Here is a 23,306-nt window from a genome sequence, read left to right as displayed (position 1 = left end):
TCTATAAGGTAATTTAGAACTGTACTTTGTAAAGAAACTCAAAGTTTTAAGAGCAATGGACTGCTCTGTTGTATGTTAGAGCGACAGACTGCTCTGTTGTATGTTAGAGCGACGGACTGCTCTGTTGTATGTTAGAGCGATGCTCTGTTGTATGTTAGAACTTTGTAAAGAAACTCAAAGTACTAAGAGTGAAACACTGCTCTGTTATATATTTTTTATTGAACAATCTTATCACACTTTTTTTACTGTCCGTTCTATTTGATTATTTTTAGCCTATTTTAAACTGCACTTTTTTACTCTATCTAATCTATTTTATTATTTGTATTACTGAAGAACTGTGATTTGCCTTACCCTGCTCGCTTATGCCTGTATTTTTTTACTGTTGTGAAGCACTTTGAACTGCAACCTCTGTATGAAAAGTGCTATACAAATAAAGTTATTATTATTATTATTATTATAAAAAATCATTATATCGACCACCCTGCTCTCCAAATATCAGCATCAGGGCGGCAATTGAAAAACCCATATCAGTCGATCATATCATCAAAATGCATCATAGTATGTCTACAGCTGAATCTACATAATAGTAACTGAGGCAAAAAAGACCTAATATAAGGGGAATGCTTTGCTTTATAGATCAAGGTCCCCCAGTCAATGAGTTCAACGCTCATAATCTCCATTCCTTTAGCGGATTAGAAAATGATTTAACCATCTTAATTTCCTTCACTCCTTCCATTTCCAAAAGCAACAATGCATGGCACGGTAGTCATTGGCATTGTTTACTTGCACTTTAGCAGGGCACAAAAACATTGGGAACCAGTTTTGTTTGCTCATGATGGTGGTAGATGTAGCACTCTGCGAGTTTGACCCTACGACTGTGACCGGGGGGGGGGGGGGGGGGGGGTCTCTGTCCTGATAAAGGCCTCAAACCAGATGGACCTCTCCCATGGTAGGGGCTGATAATGGCTCCAGTCTAGACGGCTCGGCCTTCAACCCTATCGCACCCCCGCCTGACAGACATGTCCGCGCACACACACACACCCCCGCCTGACAGACATGTCCGCGCACACACACACACCCCCGCCTGACAGACATGTCCGCGCACACACACCCCCGCCTGACAGACATGTCCGCGCACACACACACCCCCGCCTGACAGACATGTCCGCGCACACACACACCCCCGCCTGACAGACATGTCCGCGCACACACACACCCCCGCCTGACAGACATGTGCGCGCAGGGAACAAAATAAGTACCAGCCAACCGCCAATGGCTGGTAAAAAAATCTGCCTGGCTGGTAGTTTTTAAAATCTACCAGCCAAATGGCTGGTAAGTCAAAAAGTTAAGTTTGTTCCCCGAGAGCAGAGCTACACAGCAGTGCGCCTATTTTGCGAGCCGAAATAAGTCTGTGGTTTTTTCTTCTTCTCACAACGGGTCAAATGCATCTAACACGCATTGCATCGTCGCCATTCCTTTATGCCCACATCGCCCGAAATGAACGTTATGTTAGCGTAAGCTAACAAGCTAATCCTGATCAGCGGCAGAGCCATATAGAACAGCAGACAGTGTGGACTGGGGAAAGGGAAATGGGGGGGCACTCTCCCTTTCTCTGTGTGTGTGCGTGCGTTTGGAAAGACGATGAAGTCACTAGTCAGGACTCAGGAGAGGAGTATATTGTAGTAAACTGAGGATTACTGAGGATGCACAGATAATGTTGATATTCAAATATAAAAAGGTTTCGAGAGGAGTGGAAGTTTGAAGACAGACTAGACTACAATATGATGCAGGGGTGGTGAGTTGAAACAGTGTGTGTGTCCCCGACCCCACTTCTATGTTTCAATAAATTATTTGCATTTAAAACTATTAACGCTGACTCATTCCTTCAGTCCACTCAAAATTATGCTAATATTCCTTATGTTGTTTATGATATTAATTGAAAATAGCATATGAGAGTATTATATAGTAATAATAACACATGGCGATATACTAAAAAGCTATTTAAAATTTTTGGCTGGTAAAAAATCTGCCTGGCTGGTAGTTTTTAAAATCTACCAGCCAAATGGCTGGTAAGTCAAAAAGTTAATTTTGTTCCCTGTGTGCGCGCACACACACACCCCCGCCTGACAGACATGTCCGCGCACACACACACCTCCGCCTAGGGCTGACCTTCGATATTTTTTTTTGGAATTCGAAGCTTCGGGGCCGAGATTCGATTTTAATTCGAAGCTTCGAAATAAAAATAAAGATTTTAAAAAATTATTATTATTCTTTTTTTTTTATGTTGTGGTTGTACAGCACGTTGTTCAACTTTGTCAGTGCTGTAAAGTTTAAACCTTTTTAAATCTTAAACAAACTAAACACCATGAAATATTGTAAGCCGTCATTTGAGGCTTTATAAAAGCAGCACAATGAACACAAATCAGTGCAGAGTCCGACCTCATCTTAAATAACAAACAACATTGCTTGTTGTAGTTAACAAAGAGAGGCAGAGTTGATTTTGCAAAAAAAAAAGAACAAGAAATTCATATATATTTTTTTTTTTTACATAATCGAATTTTATTTTCATATTCGAATCCCATGCCCATCGAACGAAGCTTTGAAGCATTTAAGACAGCCCCACCTCCGCCTGACACACACCTCCGCCTGACAGACACGTGCACGCCAGCGTTTCCGTTAGCCGGTAATTACCGGTATTTGACCGGCAAAATCTGTTGAAGTCCGACATATTTAATCTCTCCGGTCATAATGTCCGGTGAAAATAATTCCCTCTAAACACAATTAGATTATTTGAATTGTATTAAAATAGACTAAAATTAAATAGCCTATGCGATGAACGAAACAATCATTACATTTGTTTCATCGTTGCTTCACCAAGCAGCCGGTCTAATAATGACACCGCTGTGTCAGCGCGAGCTTGCTGCTCCTAGATTTGTGAGAAGCATCCATCTGCAGCCCCACAGAATGCAGTACTCCAATCCAGCCATTGGCAATTCAGCTGTTGGGTGGGCGGCGCTGCTGAGCCCAGACCCGACCGGACCTAAAAACACCGCTGCTCTGTCGGTCTGCAGCTCCATGCTTCACGTAAATCTAACAACAGCCAGCTCGCGCTGACACAGCGGTGTCATTATTAGACCGGCTGCTTGGTGAAGCAACGATGAAACAAATGTAATGATTGTTTCGTTCATCGCATAGGCCATTTAATTTTAGTCTATTTTAATACAATTCAAATAATCAAATTGTGCTTAGAGGGAATTATTTTCACAGGACATTATGACCAGCACCAAGTCGTTGGGAGGTGGAGTCATCACGCAAACCCACGATAATGTTGCCGTCTCTCTCTGCCAAATTTCTCAGTTCTTCGCTTGATATAATTAATACAAATGTCCAACATAACGGAATTCGTTAGCTCATAAAAATGTGATTATAACAGACTGCTGTTTAATGTCGGGCAGACTGCCCACCAACACCTCAAGTCGGCAGCAGCACGAAGTCTCGAGGGACTTATTTTATTTAGAATATATTAATGACTGTATACGCAAAAGTAGCCTAGTTTTAAGTTAAAATGTTATAAATGCCTTGATGATGTCATTCTTTATATAGGCCTATCAATTGTTTTTAAGCTCAATAAACTCTGACCGGAATTTATCCCATTTGTCCGGTAGATTGAAATCTACCGGACACTCAGACCTGCAAAAAAAAATTCTAACGGAAACCCTGGTGCACGCACACACACCTCCGCCTGACAGACACGTGCGCACACACACACCTCCGCCTGACAGACACGTGCACGCACACACACACACCTCCGCCTGACAGACACGTGCACGCACCAGGGTTCCCACAGACATTGCAAAATGAAATTCAAGGACGTTTAAGTACTTTCCCAAGCACTATTTTTCATTTTCAAGGATGTCACTCGAAGGATACAATACACTTTTAAATGCTGTTTTTTTTAAGCATCTTCTTGGCCTGCTGGCCAGCTAGAGCATCTCACACGCCAAGAAATGAGGAAAAGCAGTTGGCGGGAGCGAGACAGCGACTCGTCAGATTTGATTAAAACAGAACATTCAATGCGAATGGTTGATTTAATGAATTTCAAGGACTTTTTAAGCACAGCGTAAAAAAAATTGGCTGTTTTCAAGGAATAATTTTTTTTGTAAAAAAAAAATCAAAGCACTGCACTTCAAGGACCTTGTGCGAACCCTGACACACACACAGGGCTTCCTTTCACTTCTTTTATCAAGCCTTTATCCTGTAGTGTCCTGCGGTGCAAGTAGGGCAAACAGACCAGGTGACTGAGCCAGCCATCAGCTCAGATAACTGAATTACCATCTTGGTTTATCTAGATGAGGTCAAGCAGGCGCTACATGAAACGTTTCCGTCGAGTAGCTTCGTCATTTCCTTACAGCATCATAAACATCACATCCTCTGTATTGTATACTTAAAGGGTCACTTCACCAAAAAAAAAACATTGCTAACTTATTTTGCACTTAATCTCACCGTTAGCCTCATACGATAATTGCCTTAGTAATTTTTCAAGATTTTGGAAAGGAAGAAAAAACGAATTTTCCAGCAAATGTGTACGAGTTTTTAATTTATATTTTGAAAATAAGTTCCACAAGGTGTATTAACAAGTTTGCAAAAATACAAAAACACAACAACCATTGCGTAACAAAATAAGGTGACTTTTAAACTAAATATGTTGTGACTTAGGAATTTCTTTCTCGTACATACATGTCATACACTAAGGCAGTTGTTATACTTGCCTAAGTCATGCGATCGCCATCTGTGTACGTAACGTTAAAATGCACAAGTCACACGAGTGAGTTAGGCAGATGGGGATTTTTTTTACGTAACAAGCGTTCTGATTGGCTGACGACATAGGCACTTGTTTCTTTTTGGTGATGTGCAGAGGATTTAAATATATAGTGCAGAGGATGTGATGTTGAAGCAGGACCTACAGATGTTTACGAAACAAGGCTATAGACAGAATGTAATAGTGAGAATGTAAAATACTCACGTCTTGATGTTGTCATGATACACTTTAGTATCGGAGGGCTGGTTGTACAAAGGCTGAGAAGGTTAAAAAAAAGGACAGGTTAATCATTTGTCATCAAAGGATCAATCTATTGACCAAGCAGTAACATGTAGCACAGTGTTAATGTGGGCATTAAAACATTATAAACCACTGAATCACCTACCAGCTCAACCTTGGGACCGAGACCTTCCAACACCTTATGGGCCTCTTCAGCTTTTTTCTGCAAAATGTAATGGGTAAAAAAAAAAAAAAAGCAAGATAAATAATAAAGTCACACAAAAAATCTGCTTAGAAAATGAAAATGTCCATATATTTTTTTCCCACATGGTAAATACACAGATCACAACATGTTTACAGGAGTTGTATTTGGAGTGTATTTCGTGACTGTTGGGAACTAGGCTACACTGGCACACCTACTTCCAGTGAATGGCGCTAAGCTAGGCTAACGGTGTGGCTGTTCCCTAAGACAAATGCATGCACAGAGAAGAAAAGGGTATGTATCTGCTTGTCTTAACAGGGCTCGAGACTAACACTGTCCCGTCGTCCCGGGGATGATCAAATTAAGTATTTGGGACGAACACAAATCCTACCCGGGACGCAGTGGGGACGAAGAGGATTTATCTGGAAAATGTCAACTGCGCCGACTGTCAGTGCGCATATCACTATCACTGGCAAATTATGCGCGTCTTCTGAGTGCTCGCTTTAGATGACAGTGCCACTAGACCACTGCACAAGACCCACGAACATATAGAATGTTTAATAAAAGTTCCCGCGATACTGGCCAACCCACCAACATATAGAATGTTTAATAAAAGACTGGCCATCAGTCAAGGGAGCACTCGCAAACAGATAACGTTAAACACAGCAGAAGATGGAAAACAGACAGACTGACCAACAGGGAACTGCATCCAACCCTTGAGTCTAAGGTAAGGATACATTTAAATCACAGAAGTGTAATGTTAGTCTATTGGAACTGTATAGTGTATATACAGTGGTTAGCTTCTAGTTAGTGTTTTAGCTATATAGCTGCTTGCTAGCTAACGTTAGCCCTGTGTGTGTGTGTGTGTGTGTGCTCAAAGCAGCCAGACCCATGTTAGCTAGGTGGTGTATCTGGTATATTGACTATAATGTTTCCAAAAACGCACCGGACTACGGCGTAACGTTAGACGTTTTTATTGCATGCTCAACCAGTGCACAACAACACACCAACCCAACTGACGTTACCACAACACTTGACTGTATTTCACAGCCCTGTCGTAAGACCACAGTGCCGTCTTAAAGGCACAGTGAACACTGTTGTCTGTTGTAATGACTATGCTGCCACCAAAAATGTTCAGTTTGGAATAAATATGGCTGAATGAATGAACACACTTGTATTCCTTACAACAGTATCCATGAAATTGGACACTTTGACTCCCTTAGATATGTCAGATGATTTCTGTACTTGTCACTATATGTTTTATTACTTCTTAACTATCCTATCAATCCTTAAAATAATAGAGTTGCAAATATCCATAATAATCTATCTACAAGACATCATTAACACTAACATATTATACAGTATATATATTGTTTATCATAATGATTCTTGTGAAATAAGTTGCCTTTTGACTAAATACATTTATTTTCTCTTTCTCTATAGAAACAAAGACTGAGGCAACTGAGACTTGATGCTTGCTCTCTTGCTCTCATTCATCACTCTCTCACACACGCATACACACACAGTATTACTCCGACAATAAAATAAGAAAGGTGTTTCAATATTGCTATTGCTTTGGTTGTTGTTTTGTTGTTACCTGCTGATATAATGTGCCTATTGTTAAAATAAATAATTATTTCAAATACAAATAATTATTTATTTCCTAATCATTTGAATGGTGTCTTTATGGCAATAACGACTATAGACGGAAAAACCAAAGTAAAGATATGACATTTAGATTTTTGGGACGGTTTACATTCACTACAATTGTATTTCGGGACAGTGGTGAAAAAAGTTAGTCTGGAGCCCAACTCCAGGATAGATGGCAAATAAGCTAATTTCCCAAAAAGCTTTAAAACAGCTTTAAAACTGTTTAAAACAGAGGATAAGAGAAAACTGCAACAAAAAAAGATTTTCTTCAAGTGAAGTAATTGTTTTACATTTGTGTCATTCACATTAAATACCAAACACTAAAAAAAAATTATCTAGAAAAGGCAACATAGGCTTTTACAGGTTTCACAGCACTGGTCGTGCCCGACCGGAAGAGCTGTGGGCCATTTCATTGTGTTTCATAAATAGCCGTTTTCTCATCTCGCTGTTTGGGTTTTCTCTTGTTCAACTCAATTCTGTGATTTAGGTTGCTAAAGAAGCAATATTTAATCTATGACAAAGGTTATTGCAGTTTTAAGCAGAGAAACAATGCTATTTAAACAAAGAAAGAGATTCTCTCTCACAACACAACTGAGGAAAAATATGTATGTTTATCATCAACATGTGTAACGGAGGTCCGTGAATATATCCACAGTCACGTTAAAACAAGTGTGTTGAGAAGTGACTGTGGCAGTAAGCGGGCTGCGAGTTAAACTCACTTCACCATAACAGGGTTAATAAGACGCATAGGTACGGTACCCAGAAGTGAATTCACCTCTTAGTGCAGCGGCCTATGTCGTCGCCCGCGGAGCGGGAGACCCGGGTTCGACTCTCCGTCGGGGCATCAGCATTTAATACACAACGCAGAGTCCGATACGATCTGTCACACATGCACACACACTTAACACATTCCCGGCCAATCGCGTATATATACGCTTTTAACAAATTTTTTCTTTTATTCGATTTTAATATCCTATTCAATGTCACAGAGCTGTATTTTGGCTGGAAAAGGCATATTGGGAATCGGAAAGTGCAGTACCGGCCAGATCCTGGTATTGGCGCTGTCTCAGGAATGCAGTAATCCTTGTTGCAGACTTGGTGTCACATTTTTTACGCTCTGGGCGGACTTTTCTGTTAGCCTGAAGCGAGGGCATCACCAGATTGCATGGAATACTTTTTGCAACTCCGAATTCATTATGCAGTAAAGGAATATGGCATCAGCCAATGGACATATGATCTAGCAGATGGCGATCAAATAACTGGAAAATTCTTTTTGGAATCCAACAGGCCACATGTAAGAGCAATTTGACGTCAATTTCAGCTTGATCGTGCAAGGATTTAATAGCCACCTCCCCGCTCATCTTATGTTGTGGTAATAACGAATGCCGTTATTGGTAATGCCGTTATTGGCTCTTCCTTCAAAAGACTACACTCACTTCTTGGCTGCTCCACTTCCTCCTGTCAATATGTGCCGGTTTCCGACTCAATGCCCTGAGATTTCTATAATCTTATATTTCCCTAATAACAGTTAAAATCATTGGTAAACAAACGTAATGCTGAAAATATACACTTTTACTGTATATCCCGGGCTTAAGAGGTTAACCCTGTGAGGCCCAAATAAAAAAGACATTAGCAACTTCAGAGGCCAGAGGGTGAGACCTATAAAACACATGAAGGGTGCCGTGACTGAAAAAAAAGGTTGAGAAATGCTGGTATATGGTTCAAGTTCAAGTTCAAGTTCTTTAATAGTTGTCATACAGAAGTACAGAATACTTTCATACAAAATGCTTCTTACTGTTACGCTCCAGAGACTGTGCTAGACAAGATAGTATCAAATAACATAATAACATAATATAGCATGAATTTAGAAGAAGAAAATGAGGTCACAGTGTTCGGTATAGACATATGTACAATGTTCTGAGTTACCATATAATATACAATACACAATACTATGCAGTGTACTAATGTACAGTACTATCTAGTGCAAAGCAGAAATGGGATGAGGTACAATTTTAGGTACAATTTACAGTAAGGTGTACGAGTTGTAGTGCAATCCTTCATCCATAAATATAAAGTGTGGGGAGTGGGTGCTACAGTGTGTTTGTTTAAAGTGGGTGTGTGCTATAAGTGTGTGGAGTGGGTGCTACAGTGTGTTTGTTTAAAGTGAGTGTGTGCGTGTGGATGTGTGTGCTATGTGCGTTTGGTGGTTGTTGTTGTGTAGTGTTCATTCATTGTTCGTTTAGCAGCCTGATGGCCTGGGGATAGAAGCTTCTTCTGAGTCTTTCTGTGCTCGCCTTGAGACTCCTGTATCGCTTGCCTGACCGCAGCAGTTCAAAGAGGCAGTTGTTCGGGTGACTGGAGTCTTTAATGATTCTCTTAGCCTTGCCCTTGCAACGCTTGTAGTAAATGTTCTGGAGGGTGGGGAGCCCCCCTCCAATTGTGCGTTCGGCTGAACGTGTCACTCTTTGTAGTCTGCTTTGGTCTTGTGCAGTGCTATTCCCAAACCAGGAGGTGATGTTGCCGGTCAAGATGCTCTCTATTGTACATGAGTAGAAGTTCTTAAGGATCTTCTGGCTGACTTGGAACTTCCTTAGGCGCCTGAGGAAGTAGAGGCGTTGTCGTGCCTTCTTCACAACACTGTTAATGTGTGTGGTCCATGTCAAGTCCTCGGATATGTAGGCTCCGAGGTACTTAAAGCTGTTGACTCTCTCAACCGGTGCCCCGTCGATGCTGAGGGGGCTGTAGTCCTTGACCCCCGACCTCCTGAAGTCCACAATCATCTCCTTTGTTTTGCTGACGTTCAGGGAGAGGCTGTTTTCCTGGCACCATCCCGCCAGGACCTTGACCTCTTCCAGGTAGGCCCTCTCGTCGTGTGGCTCTTTGTGGTACCACAGTCATTTTTGTGGCTCTTAGGGCCCTTTCTCACTCACTGCTCTGTGTCGAATCAGACCCGGCTCGCATCAGAAAAGGGTGCGTCTGTCTGAGTGAGAACGCTATCCCCCGTCCCCGTCCCCGCCCCCCGCTGATTCGTCCCCGGGGGCGCTGAACCTGGACCGCTGAAATAGGTGGTCTCAGGTGCGCACTAGTGGGGGCGGTTAGGCCTGGCAATTTTGTTTGCCATTGCTATGTCTATACATTGTTCGAATGCATTTATTTCTATTAGACCAGTGGTGCCCAACCAGTCGGCCGTGGTCGACCAGTAGATCAATGACATGCAATATAATTGCCACAAGCGATGGGATAATGTTAGCTTCTGAACAGGCTAGCTAACTAGCGTTAGCCATTGCTGTATACTATACTTTCTTGTTCGAATGCATTTATTTCTATTAGACCAGTGGTGCCTAACCAGTCGGCCGTGGTCGACCAGTAGATCAATGACATTCAATATAATGCATATAATCGATGCAGCAATGTTACTAGTAAAGGCTAAGCTAACTAGCGTTTAGCCATTAGCTTAGCGCTATCGTTAAAACGCTCAAAAGCGGACTCTACAACACCATCCATTCGTGATAAAATAGGGTGGGTTATATTGACAAGGCTTGACAACAGAGGTTCAAATATAACTTCATATTTATTGGCAATTTGTTCATTTATATCATCATCCAGTCTCCGCAGTAGTGTTAAGACACTTCCTGTTTACATTTTCGAACGTGACATCATCGCCTACGGCAAGCGTAAACGCTCAAAAGGCAAACCGTAAACAGAACCCGAAGCGAACCAAGACCGCAGTGTGTACACAAACTAGAGGGGAGAGAGGGGGGGGGGGGGGGGGGAGTTCGCATCAGATTCGGAACGGGGCCAGAACGGAACGGAATAGAAACGAATAGGTGAGTGAGAAAGGGCCCTTAGTCTCTGACTGGTTGGCCACCCCTGTACTAGACGTTAGCATGTCTACTGTTGTGTCCATAAATTCCCTGGCAGCATACTTTGCGGAATGTTGCATAAAAACAATGACGTTATAAACTATATACACAATATGTACAACGAAACAATGATTTACATGAGTATTTACAGTGATATAATATGCAGCAAATTAACGTTATACGATTTTAATTATAACTGGCTTTAGATCATCAGAGGACTAGTGTTGGGTCAGCTAAAGCCAGGAGTCTACTCTGTGGTGACGTCAGCGGCAGAGTGAAGTGTAGTTCCTCAGTGAACAAAAACATAAACGTTATTTTGCTACCTTTATGATTAAATGCGAATTGTTTCATGTTGAGCTAGATTGTGGATGAATACACACAGAAAGGTACACCCATGCCAATGTTCATGCTTTATTTGTTTTAACCTGTTAAGGCTGTAGGTCCCCAAATTGGGGGACCCTGCTTTTTTTTATCATAAATCGATCAATAGAGACCGTATTAGATCCCCAATTATCATATCATGGGGTATCATTGGAAAGCCACACTTATTGGCTACAACCCTGTCCAAAAATATTCGAGATCGCCAAATGATTGACGGAGCTAGAGCCCCCGGAGGTCGGGGTGGTAATGTGTACTTTAGCGCACACCTCACATATCAGCATGTAACTCGAGAACCGCTGAACGGATTCTGTCACCTGAAATGGCAATTGACCGGCAACAAATAGGGCTATAATTCTATCTATATATTGTATTAAAAGAAATGCACACCCGAACCGCTAGAGGTCAGCAAAGTGGCATGTCGCGAATCGTCCTCATGAGGGCCCACATGTGGGCCCTTGGATGTTAAGGTTAGTTTTTATTTAATTTTTTTGCCAAGAGTAAAGACCATAACCCTATCAAAACAGCAGTCAATGTGTATATTTTCATTTTTACCGATGTTTTGTAAGATTTACCGAAAATACGAATTTATCGGAAAAACGCAAATTATATCTCTTTTATCGTAAAACCGTGAGGAAATGACTAAATCCAGATGTAACCCTGCCGTTGGAAAGAGGAGCCTTTTCCCTATCCATAGATGTATGATTTGGCCATAATAAGGTCAAGTTCAAGGTCAAATATGAAAATTAAAATGGATTATCATTTATTACTGTATCTACTAGTGATGCACGATATATCGGCCGCCGATATAATATTTTTTACACATCAGTATCGGTCCGATATCAAGATAGATTTTTAATTTTTTTTTTTACATTTTTGGCCTTAAATAGTTTCAAAATATCAGTCATTTCTGAAAATAAGTTAAAAAAAAAATATATATAAAAAAAGGGTTTTGGAAAATAGCTCTTTATTTGATTATCATAAAAAAGTGTTTTCTATACAGAGATATCGACATCGGTAAATATCGGTATCGGCCAGAACAGCAATATTAATATCGGTTATCGGTATCGGCCACAATTTTCACATCGGTGCATCACTAGTATCTACAAATCCTTCTGTTTAATCATCTTACCTTTATTCATTTGCTTAGATTTTTTGTACACTTGATCTCAATAAGGTGGTGAGTGAGCTCAGTGAGCAAGCTCGGTTCGCGCACAATTGTAACAGTGTTATTCACCGGCACAGATGCAAAAAAATATCATTTATATTCTCCTTTTTTTCATTACAATTTACTCAAGCCTAATAACAGACACAATATTTCTGACACTGGGAATACATACCCCAGGTCCCTAGATGTTCCTAGATACCAATAACATGAAAATTGACCTTGTAGAAGTGGAGCAATCTTCCATTTACTTAGGCATGTACCTTTAGGCGATATCGATAATTATCGAAATTGTTATAAGTATATATAAAAAAAATAAAAATTTAAACAACAGATGTATGTTTCTTTTGCAGCAATTATTTGTCGTTGCCGCCATCTTTAGTGTTACATCCCCTCACACTCCAGTTCTCAGGCTGCAGCTGGTTTAAAAGCGAAAGTAAACCGGCTTCTCTGCTGGCTGTGGCTCCAGGGGAGTTGAACAGTTCTGGCTCTGCTAGTTTCTTTTCTATCTTTTGGCGCTTTTTTGGTGGACAAACCACCGCACATGTGCACCGTGACTCGTGACTGGAGTCTAGATCTGCTAGCACACATAGCCTACAGTGTACAGACGGTTTCAAACTATTTTAAATTAGAAAGCAAACAAAATAAACGGACAAGAGAAAAATAAATCTCAATTTGGTCAGTATTGTCATTTGGACAAGCAAAGCCATTACTTTAAGTTGCAGGCAAGAAAGACAAGTCTGTCCACTGTCTCTGGTGTTAAAAGTGCCCTGTTGCAGGTCAAAAAAATAAATAGAAAATAAAAAGAATATTGATATTTTTTTTTCTGTTTTTTTCTTTTCGATATCGATTATTAAAATATATCGCGATATTTATCGTTATCGTTATATCGCCCAGCCCTACTAACCACTACACCTCCAAGTCTCCCCAAGCACTGCGGGGAGAGCTCTGTCCTCATTGGAAACAATGTTGCTAAACTGGAGGCCATTCACAGGTCAACATAGTTCCACTGGCATAATGAAAATGTAGCCCAACTAGTTACACCGACATTCAAGCTGGCAAGAGTACTTTTTGACAATGGACTTCCCCAAACAATACAAACTGAGCAGCTGTACAGGCCTGAATGGAGAGAGACAACACTAGAAAGAGCAAAAAAAAAAGAAGAAAAAAAGATCATTGATCTCAAGTGACTACCTGGTCAAATAAAGGTTAAATAAATACAGGAAGTTACATTTTAAACGGATGAATATTGACTGAAATGCAAGGTCACACGTCAACTTTTTCCTAAGCTTTCTTAGGTTCTACGCTTAATTTTGATGTATATGTTGCGGGGGTTTGAAAGACATCCAGCTGGCCCACCACACTGTTGTTTAGCTAGTTCCTGTACCACCTCCTCCTCCTCCATGCCAGAGCTTCCCAGGAATGGTCAGCGCTCATATAATATATTGATCACTTTTCAATAATGTGTATTATGAAATGACTAGTTAGCGAAATAAAATTCCTGTTGCAAACAGAATGGCCATTTTTACGTTTAGACATTATTGTGGCCATGTTAGTGAGAGAGATAAACTTAATAGCCTGGCTGTAACATATAGGCCTGTAAGTGCTATAACATAACCTATAACATATAGATAATAGGCTAATTGCTAAAAGCTGAAATATCTAAAGCCACAATATTTTTAACATTTCATGGTAAATAGGGAGGGTGAGTTCCCCCTGCAACTCCCTGAAACTTTCCAAAGTTTTACTGGGAAGACACTGCATTGCAAATAATTGTTAAAACAAGTAATTCCAGTTCTAAGAATCACATTGTGTCACAATCATAACATCTCTCCAACTTTCAAACGTCATATGTTGGTCTTTATTTACAAAACTGCAGGTATTTCATGGGTAAAATGTGCTTTTTACCCCATTGTTTTGATCATTGTGTCCGTGTGTGTGCATGTGTGTGCGCGCGCACGCGTTTGTGCCAGTGAGAGTAATCTAGTTCAAAATAGTTTCATGCAAACAAAAAATCATGAATGCATTGATCAAATATTTCCTAAGTCAGTATGTGCATAGTATGGGATTCATTAGTATATGCAATGGAAATGTGCATATATTATTGTGAAATACACGTTCCATACCAAGTTCAATATTCTCCACCACCAGAAAATCATTTTGGTGCCATTTTCAAATTCTTGTGTTCCAAACCCATCATCTCTCTGCATTGGTAGTTCCTATCCTCATGGGTTTCTCAGAAGCTGCTCCATCAACATGACGCATCATATGCAATTTAGAAAATACTATTTTAAATACGGACCCCAACCCCCGTCGTAACATGGTCCATCCAAAACCTTTCAAAAGTGGAGTTATATGGTTCCTCTGTGCAAGGGTTCAGTTAACGAGTGGCAATGACAATTCTCCTGGATCTACGGTCTGCTCTGCAAGATCATTAAAACCCACCCTTTTCTCAACACTTTGCCCAAATACTGTGAGGCCACGAGATGAATGTTGTACAGTATGTGTGAGCTAGTGCCGCTTTCCTGCTCAAAGGGTTAATGGCTGACTGAGCACAAAGGCCCCAGCACTGTCCTGCCAGAACACACACACCCCCCCCCCCCCCCCCTCTAGTGAAATATGGATAATGCAGCCTGCCTCTCTCCACTTGTCAGGCAGTCATTTTAAATAAATATTTGCGCTTACAAATCTGCTGTTAAAAACAAGCTTAACCCTTTCACTACCAAATGGTTAACCCTTTCACTGCGACAATACAGAAGGTTAACCCTTTCACTGCCACACAACAAAGGGTTAACCCTTTCACTACCACACTACAGACGGTTAAGCTTCTGTAGTGTGGTAGTGAAAGGGTTAAATGGAAACACACACAACAGTCTTCAAAACATATCAATAATGCATAAAAGTACAAGACTTCCAGTATGAACTGACAGGGGGACCCACAGGAGTATTCTGAAGACTGCAACTGAAACTACTGCCTGCAAACTCCTTTACATCCTTTCAGCTTTTTGAGGGAATAGAGGAAACAAAAAGGATAAAAAAATGGCACCAAATGGAAACAAGTAAGTCAATAAATGAATGAATGAGTGAAAAGATGAAAGACACTTAAACACGTGTATATAATGACACAATCACAGACTACAGATGAATGAAAGAGCTGAGGAGGAGGACGTGTCTGGACGACTGACCCTGTTCTCATCGTAGATGATCTGGACTATGCTCCGGTGCTTGTGCTCCACCGGGGGAGGGGTCACCGGCCTTTCTGGCTCCACGGGCTTCGCCGCTTCCTCCTCCAGTTGTTGCTAAGAGACAACATGAATGCAAAACATTTGAGTCAACAGCATACGAACAAAGATACACAAAACACAGAGAGAGAGAGGGAAAGAGAGAGAGAGAGAGAGACATGGGACACCTCCTTTTCTAGCATAAATTACAGAATTAGAACGTATACGAGGTTGTTGTGTTACACATTCATGTCTGTGCTGCTGCTTGTCTGCAGTACTTCCATCCACAGTAAATGATTTTGAAGGAAAACTAAGCTCCATGTAGACCGTTGATGCCGATCTGATCCCAGGCTTTTGATGTCTGAGGAGGCACATGCTGGATTTATCCGATTATTCCACAACCGCTTGTTTGGGCTTTAGTTTTAACGGTTCGTTTTGTGCCCGGGTATGCGCGCACCACAACATGTGCAGACTTGCAATATCCCGCAAATTATTGTTTTATTTTTAATATTATGGTTTTCTCAAAAGAAACAATTGAAGAGGTAAATGGGCTGCCACAAACAAAAGGTTACAATTAACTTTTTTTATAGAAAAATAAATCTGATCCAATATTTATGGCTTAAAACCAATTTCCAACAATTAGCTACACTTATAAAAATATTTAAGATTTCTTAATTCAGAACTATTTTATCATGGATGAACAAAACTTCCAATGCGAATGGTTGATTTGAATTTCAAGGACTTTTTAAGCATCTTGTTAAAAGAAATACGCTGTTTTCAAGGAACTCCAGGCCTCGACTTTTTTTTGTCAAAGATCAAGCACTTCAAGGACCTTGTGCGAACCCTGGGAGATGAATGAATGTGGACAAGCAGTGTCAATGTACACTTTGAGTAGGGCTGGGCGATATGGAAAAAAATCATATCGCAATAACGATATGATAATGTTATCATATTTCTCGATATCGATAATTATCGAATTGTTATATTATTATATATATATTTTTTTAACAACAGATGTACCGGTATGTTTATTTTGCAGCAATTCTTTGTCATTGCCGCCATCTTTAGTGTTACATCCCCTCACACTCCAGTTCTCAGGCTGCAGCTGGTTTAAAAGCGAAAGTAAACCGGCTTCTCTGCTGGCTGTGGCTCCAGGGAGTTGAACAGTTCTGGCTCTGCTAGTTTATTTTCGATCTTTTGGCGCTTTTTTGGTGGACAAACCACCGCACATGTGCACCGTGACTCGTGACTGGAGTCTAGTTCTGCTAGCACACATAGCCTACTGTGTACAGACGGTTTCAAACTGTATTTTAAATTAGAAAGCAAACAAAATAAATGGACAAGAGAAAAATAAATCTCAATTTGGTCAGTATTGTCATTTGGACAAGCAAAGCCATTACTTTAAGTTGCAGGCAAGAAAGACAAGTCTGTCCACTGTCTCTGGTTTTAAAACTGCCCTGTTGCAGGTCCAAAAAAAAAAAAAAAAAAAAATGCACTATTTTTTTTTCCGATATTAGATATCGATTATTAAAATATATCGCGATATTTATCGTTATATCGCCCAGCCCTAACTTTGAGATTCCGAAACATCCCTTCCATGGTACCGTCCGGATGAAAAACACTATCCTCAGCAACCGATAAGGAAACAGATTTCACCATTGAAATCGGCGTGAATTGTACGTAGCAGCTAGCTACTGTTTCAGTCACTCTGTACCGTTTTGAGAAATCGTTATGTGATGTGAAAAGGTCAAATCCATTTTTACAAAAGATGTTTTCAATTGTTATAACGCGTAGCACACTTTGGAATGCGTGACACAACTACGCGCAGACTTCCGGGGGTTGCGCGCACCACAACTCGGCTTACTTGCCCAAAACAGCTGACATTTTGGAAAATGGAAAAATAGAACCAATGCTCAATGCTGATGTGCAATTTCAGATTGTTTGGCCAACCCATTGAGAGAAATGGATGCAGACAGATAGACAGACGGACTGAGTTATCCTCATTTTGTAGTAGGATTGTTGGTTTTTGCCACTGGGGCCAGGGCGGATAGATAGCTGGACTGGTGAGTGACACTTTATATGCCAAAGGTTATGTAAACCACCAGGTTACAAGGACAAGATTAGGGGCTCCTGAAATACCTCCAATAAACAAATAAATCCCGGGAAAATGGAAAAAGCAAGTAGGAAAACAGCAGAGAAAATAGACGCTCACCCTGCCAAGCTGAAGCCTGCATTCCTGTCTAATGAGAGAGAATTCCAAAAAGATAGCGGGAGAAAAACAAGCAGTGGAGGCACAGGAGAACTGTTCTCTTTTGTGGTGGCGCTGGTGGTGGGAGGGGATTAAGACAGGAAGAGGAGATTGATAGAGTAAATAGGCCTCCGGCTCCACAACTTCGCCCATTGTTGTGAACGACTAATTGAGAGCAGACATAGGTGTGTGTGTGTGTGAGCAGCATAAGCGTCTTGCAGCCCTGGGAGATTTGTCTTCAAACACTGCTGGTGCAGGCAGAGGGCAACCGGTAGCTCTACCTAGTGATTATTACTGACCCTCGCGGAGAAGACTTGCTAGCCAACAGGGCTTAGCAGGAGCCAGATACACTGAGCCGAGACCGTTTCCAGAGGAAGGACATGACAATAAATTGAGTTCCAGTGCAAAATGAGATCTCAATCATCTGAATAAAGTATTGTCTACTGTTAGAAAATGGATGCTGATGTAAAAGTAACTCTCACTAGAGAACATTTCTGAAGTCAATAGCAAAGTAACTCTGACTAGAGAACGTTTCTGAAGTCAATAGCAAAGTAAATCTCACTAGGGAACGTTTCTGAAGTCAATAGCAAAGTAACTCTCACTAGGGAACGTTTCTGAAGTCAATAGCAAAGTAACTCTCACTAGGGAACGTTACTGAAGGCAATAGCAAAGTAACTCACTAGGGAACTTTTCTGAAGTCAATAGCAAAGTAACTCTCACTAGAGAATGTTTCTGAAGTCAATAGCAAAGTAACTCACTAGAGAACGTTTCTGAAGTCAATAGCAAAGTAACTCTCACTAGGGAACGTTTGTAGATTGTAGATTGTGGAAATACAACAAATCTACAAAACCACTTACTGAGACATCACCCAGACGTGACATATGCAAAAGCCAATGTTCCAATAAAAAGTACATTAATGTAACTGCTTGAGAGTCAATTCGTAATGTAAACATTGATATTTTTGATATCTCGTTGTTGGCCACCATGTGTTGGTTGCCAATAACGAGATTTCTTGTTATTTAATCGTTATTTATTTTATTAGCGATATCCATTCATTTTTCATCCGTCCAGCCTGACATTATCATTAGGAATGGCTCCGAGCTCGAAAAGGGAAAATACCGCCCCCTATCATCTCCCGGATGGTAATGCACATCATTGGATTGGAGTCGATGGGAAAATACATCAGAAAAAAACTCCGCCCCAGGGTTTCCCAACCTCTGGAAAGCAGTGTCATGTTACCAGATACACTGGCGAGGCTGGAAGCAGCTTGGATCATGAGTTTCAGACTATAACGTTGGATCAATAAACGCGATCAATATTTGCCAGTACTATAAGTCTATGGAGATGTTCACCTTCATTCCAGGGCTATAACTTTTAAAATTGTATTGCTAAATTGACATACTATGGCCCATTCAACATCGATTAGCTATCGTTCAGGATGTAGGAACGTTTAACTTTTTCATTCACACATTCATACGAAAATACCGTCTAGAGTATAAATGTTTTTATCGTTTTCTGCAGTATTTCCTAGAACGTGAGATATAGACATAAATGCATATATTAGCGTAAGCGTTATGACTGATCATCCGCGGGTGAACGGAGGGGGGGGGGGGGTCGTTTATAATTCTGTGACCGACGTTAAATGATTTATGTAGTATGGGTGATATATAGATCAGAGCAGTTTGTATCGAAAATTATAAAGAAAAACGCTGAAACTCACGGCAGCTTCCTCGTAGCGATGGGCGATGAGAGTGGAGCCAACAGATCCCAGTTATGTGATGTGGATCGATGCGATCCAGTTCCGGTTTGTATAATACTAATATACGCCCAAATCATGTGGATTATTGAGTTATGGCAACGGATCGATATCCACGGTGTGTGTCTTGAGTCCAGGGACGATAAACGAGTGCCCGGACGGAATAGTGAGACGCACCGGGAACCCAAGAGATCGACTTCCGGTTGCAACTCACCGATCAGCCACCAGGTGGCGGTATTGAAGCGTTGCAGAGTTGTGATGGCTCCCGCAGCATATGACAAGGCTCCGTCGGTGAAATATGAATTCCATGACGAAAATATGAAATATGAACTTGAAACACGCTGTACAGCGATATTGGCAGACAACGCATGGCGGGCAATAACGCTGAACAGCGATTTTGGCGGGAATGGGTTAACACATTGGACGCCAAAAACGAGTATACTCGTTATTGCCCGCCATGCGTTGTGCGCCAGAAACGAGTTAACTCGTTGTTGGGATCAATATTTCATTTTTCCACCATGGCATTCATAATTCATCCAGCCTCCCTCCAGGACTGCAGCTGGACCCTGTCTGATATTGCAACGCCTCAATACCACCGCCTGGTGGATGTCGGGCGAGTTACACTCCAAGCCAAACCGGAAGTGGCGCTCGGTGCATCGAGGAAATTCCTCCGGCAGTAATATCTTGTAGCGTGGATTTAGATATATGATTTCGGCGTTTATTGCGTCATACAAACGGGAAATGGATCTAGCAGATCGACATCAAATAATTGGAATATTTTTCCTCCAGTCTCATCGGCGAACGGTAAGAGGAATATAACGTTATTTTCAGCCCGATTGTTTATTCATTTCACAGAAATCCATCTGATCAACGTATCAACCCATAGTAAGAAAATACGCTACTGACTATCAAGGAATTATAAACGACCCCCTTTCCTTCACGCATGATGAAGCATAATGTATACCGATCATATACATTTGAATTTTTTAATATAGCGTGTATAGGAAAGAAACGCCAATCGATAATCTATCATATGCGTCAGGGCCTATAACTCGCGTTTTAGGAATTACTGCAGAAAACCTTAAAAACACTTATATTCTCGACGGTACTAACACGACAATGTATGAATGAAAAAATATAACGTTCCCACATCCGGAACGATAGATACCCGATGTTGAATGGGCCATAATAATGTCGATATAGCTATAATATTTAAAAAGTTATAGCCCTGCAAAAAGGTAAACATCTCCATAGGGTTACAGCACTGGCAGACTGGGCATAAGGATGGGTACAATGTAGGGCTGGGCGATATGGCCTCTAAATGATATCACGATATTTTTCGGCTATGTCACGATACACGATGTACATCACGATATTTTGACATTTCCTCTAAAGCCCTTAAAAATGCTTTTGAAGCCTACAGTCACGCCAACATGACGATTAAAATAGTCCCTGCAACATGTCTGCATTAAACCATGAAGATGCTTTCAAAAATAATTTTATTAAACATTTCTAAAAATCTAAAAGAGTAGTCTACTGATACACTAATACAGAAATTTTTTTATTAACATCTAAGATAATTTATATAAATACTCTTGGGTGCCTAAGACTTTTGCACAGTACTGTTTTCTATCCACTTTAGCCAAAAATACACACACACTACTGTGAGAAAATAATTATCTTGTAACCAAGGAATGGTCCGCCTATACTTTTAATATATAGTAATATAAAATCACGGGAGACTTGATAGCTTAAACTTATGATTTTTTATTATCAGCAATGTTATAACATCCTACTGGTAAACAAAACACTAAACGTGTGTGCATCATCATCATATATATATATATATATATTTACTTTTTAATTGCATGAAACATTATGAAGTATTCTCTTATGCCGCTTTTACACGGTCTGCATGGTGCCCTACTACCTACTCGACTCGGTAGTACCCCCCATAGATTAACCTCCCTAAAACAAGCCAGAGTCACGCCCCTCATAAAAAAACCAACCCTGAACCCCTCCGTCATAGGCAACTATCGTCCTGTCTCTCTTCTCTCCTTCCTTTCTAAAACACTTTAACGTGCTGTATCCAACCAACTTACTGCTTATCTCTTACAGAATGACCTCCTAGACCCTAATCAGTCTGGCTTCCGGACTGGCCACTCCACAGAAACGGCCCTCATTGCGGTCACAGAGGCACTTCACTTAACAAAAGCGAAAGGCCTCTCCTCTGTCCTGATTCTCCTAGATCTATCTGCAGCCTTCGACACAGTCAACCATCAGATCCTCCTCGCGACCCTCGCAGGAATGGGAGTGGCTGGATCTGCGGTGACATGGCTGACATCATACCTCAATGACCGCTCCTACCAAGTGTCATGGAGAGGGACTCTGTCGGCCACCCGCCCCCTGCGGACGGGTGTCCCCCAGGGATCGGTCCTAGGACCCCTTCTCTTCTCCCTCTACACTAAATCACTGGGTAACATTATCACGTCTCATGGCTTCTCATATCATTGTTATGCCGATGATACTCAACTCTTCCTCTCCTTCCCTCCCTCAGATATCCACGTCTGAGCGGATCTCGGCCTGTCTGTCCGACATCTCCGCCTGGATGACGACCAACCACCTCAAACTGAACCTAAGCTAAACAGAATTGCTCCACCTGCCGGCCAAATCCTCCCTCCTGACCGACCTCTCCATCACAGTCGGGAATGCAGCTGTGACCGCGTCCCCGACCGCCAAGAACCTTGGTGTTGTCCTCGACGACCAGTTGAACTTCTCTGCTCACATCGCAGCGACAACCAGAACCTGCAGATTCCTCCTGAGCAACGTCAGAAGGATTCGCCCCTTCCTGACAAAAGAAGCCACCCAACTCCTCGTCCAATCAACAGTCATCTCCCGCCTCGACTACTGCAACGCACTGCTAGCTGGCCTCCCGGCCACTGCCACCAAGCCTCTTCAACTCATTCAAAACGCAGCGGCCCGCCTGATCTCAAACCTACCGAAGTCGGCCCATGTCACCCCACTTCTTAGGGACCTGCACTGGCTCCCCATTGCTGCACGTATCCACTTCAAGGCCCTCAATCTTGCATACCATGCAGCAAAGGGAACCGCTCCCGCCTACCTCCGGTCAATGGTCTCTAACTACACACCCTCAAGACCCCTACACTCTGCATCTTCTGGCCGCCTCAGACCTACTCCTATCTAGGGGTGGGAATCACCAGTTTCATCACGATACGATACGATATCGATTCTTTGGACAACGATACGATATTATCCGATATCACACAGTCTGCCACGATACGATACGATTCGATTCAGGTGCCTGCGATCGATATGAGACCATATTATATGCCCATTTAACACAATCGGTAACATTTAAATCAACAAAAAAAAAAGGCAATGGAAATATCATTTGACATTTTTATTTTTGAGCTCTTCCAGACATTTAAATTAAAAACAATCTATTGTTTTTAATACAAATAGACCTCCTGTTCACTGTTTTTGGTTAGTTTTTCTTTTTTTTCTGATATTAATATCCTATTCACTGTCACAGAGCTGTATTTTGGCTGGAAAAGGCATATTGGGAGTCCGAAGGACGAATGTGCAGTACCGGCCAGATCCTGTTAGTGGGGCTATCCCGAGAATGCACCCTCCTTCCCAGTCCCCACTTCTCTCTGCCTATGGCTCTGGGTTAGCTTGTTAGCTTACGTTAACGTAACGTTATCTTCGATCTTTAACGCGACGTGGGCATAATGGAGTGGCGAGGATTGCAAAGCAGGTTAGAT

At 41.5% G+C, this 23,306-nt stretch overlaps 1 protein-coding gene across 3 annotated transcripts in view; it reads right to left on the bottom strand.

The window, feature by feature from the left end:
- ncor1 (nuclear receptor corepressor 1) overlaps window positions 1-23,306 on the bottom strand; it is a 237,585-nt gene that overhangs the window by 174,191 nt on the left and 40,088 nt on the right. For all 3 annotated transcript variants that reach the window (XM_084320851.1, XM_084320852.1, XM_084320853.1), the window contains exons 6-8: window positions 15,482-15,595; window positions 5,205-5,261; window positions 5,024-5,076 (exon numbers count right to left, since the gene is read on the bottom strand). In XM_084320851.1, the coding sequence (XP_084176977.1) occupies window positions 5,024-5,076; window positions 5,205-5,261; window positions 15,482-15,595 (224 nt within the window). The remainder of the gene's footprint in view (window positions 1-5,023; window positions 5,077-5,204; window positions 5,262-15,481; window positions 15,596-23,306) is intronic.

This window comes from Notolepis coatsorum, assembly GCF_963971535.1.
Source record: "Notolepis coatsorum genome assembly, chromosome: 8".
Taxonomy (NCBI): Eukaryota; Metazoa; Chordata; class Actinopteri; order Aulopiformes; family Paralepididae; genus Notolepis; species Notolepis coatsorum.
Note: the sequence above shows the minus strand (reverse complement) of the source record. Positions and strands in the feature narration are given on the sequence as shown.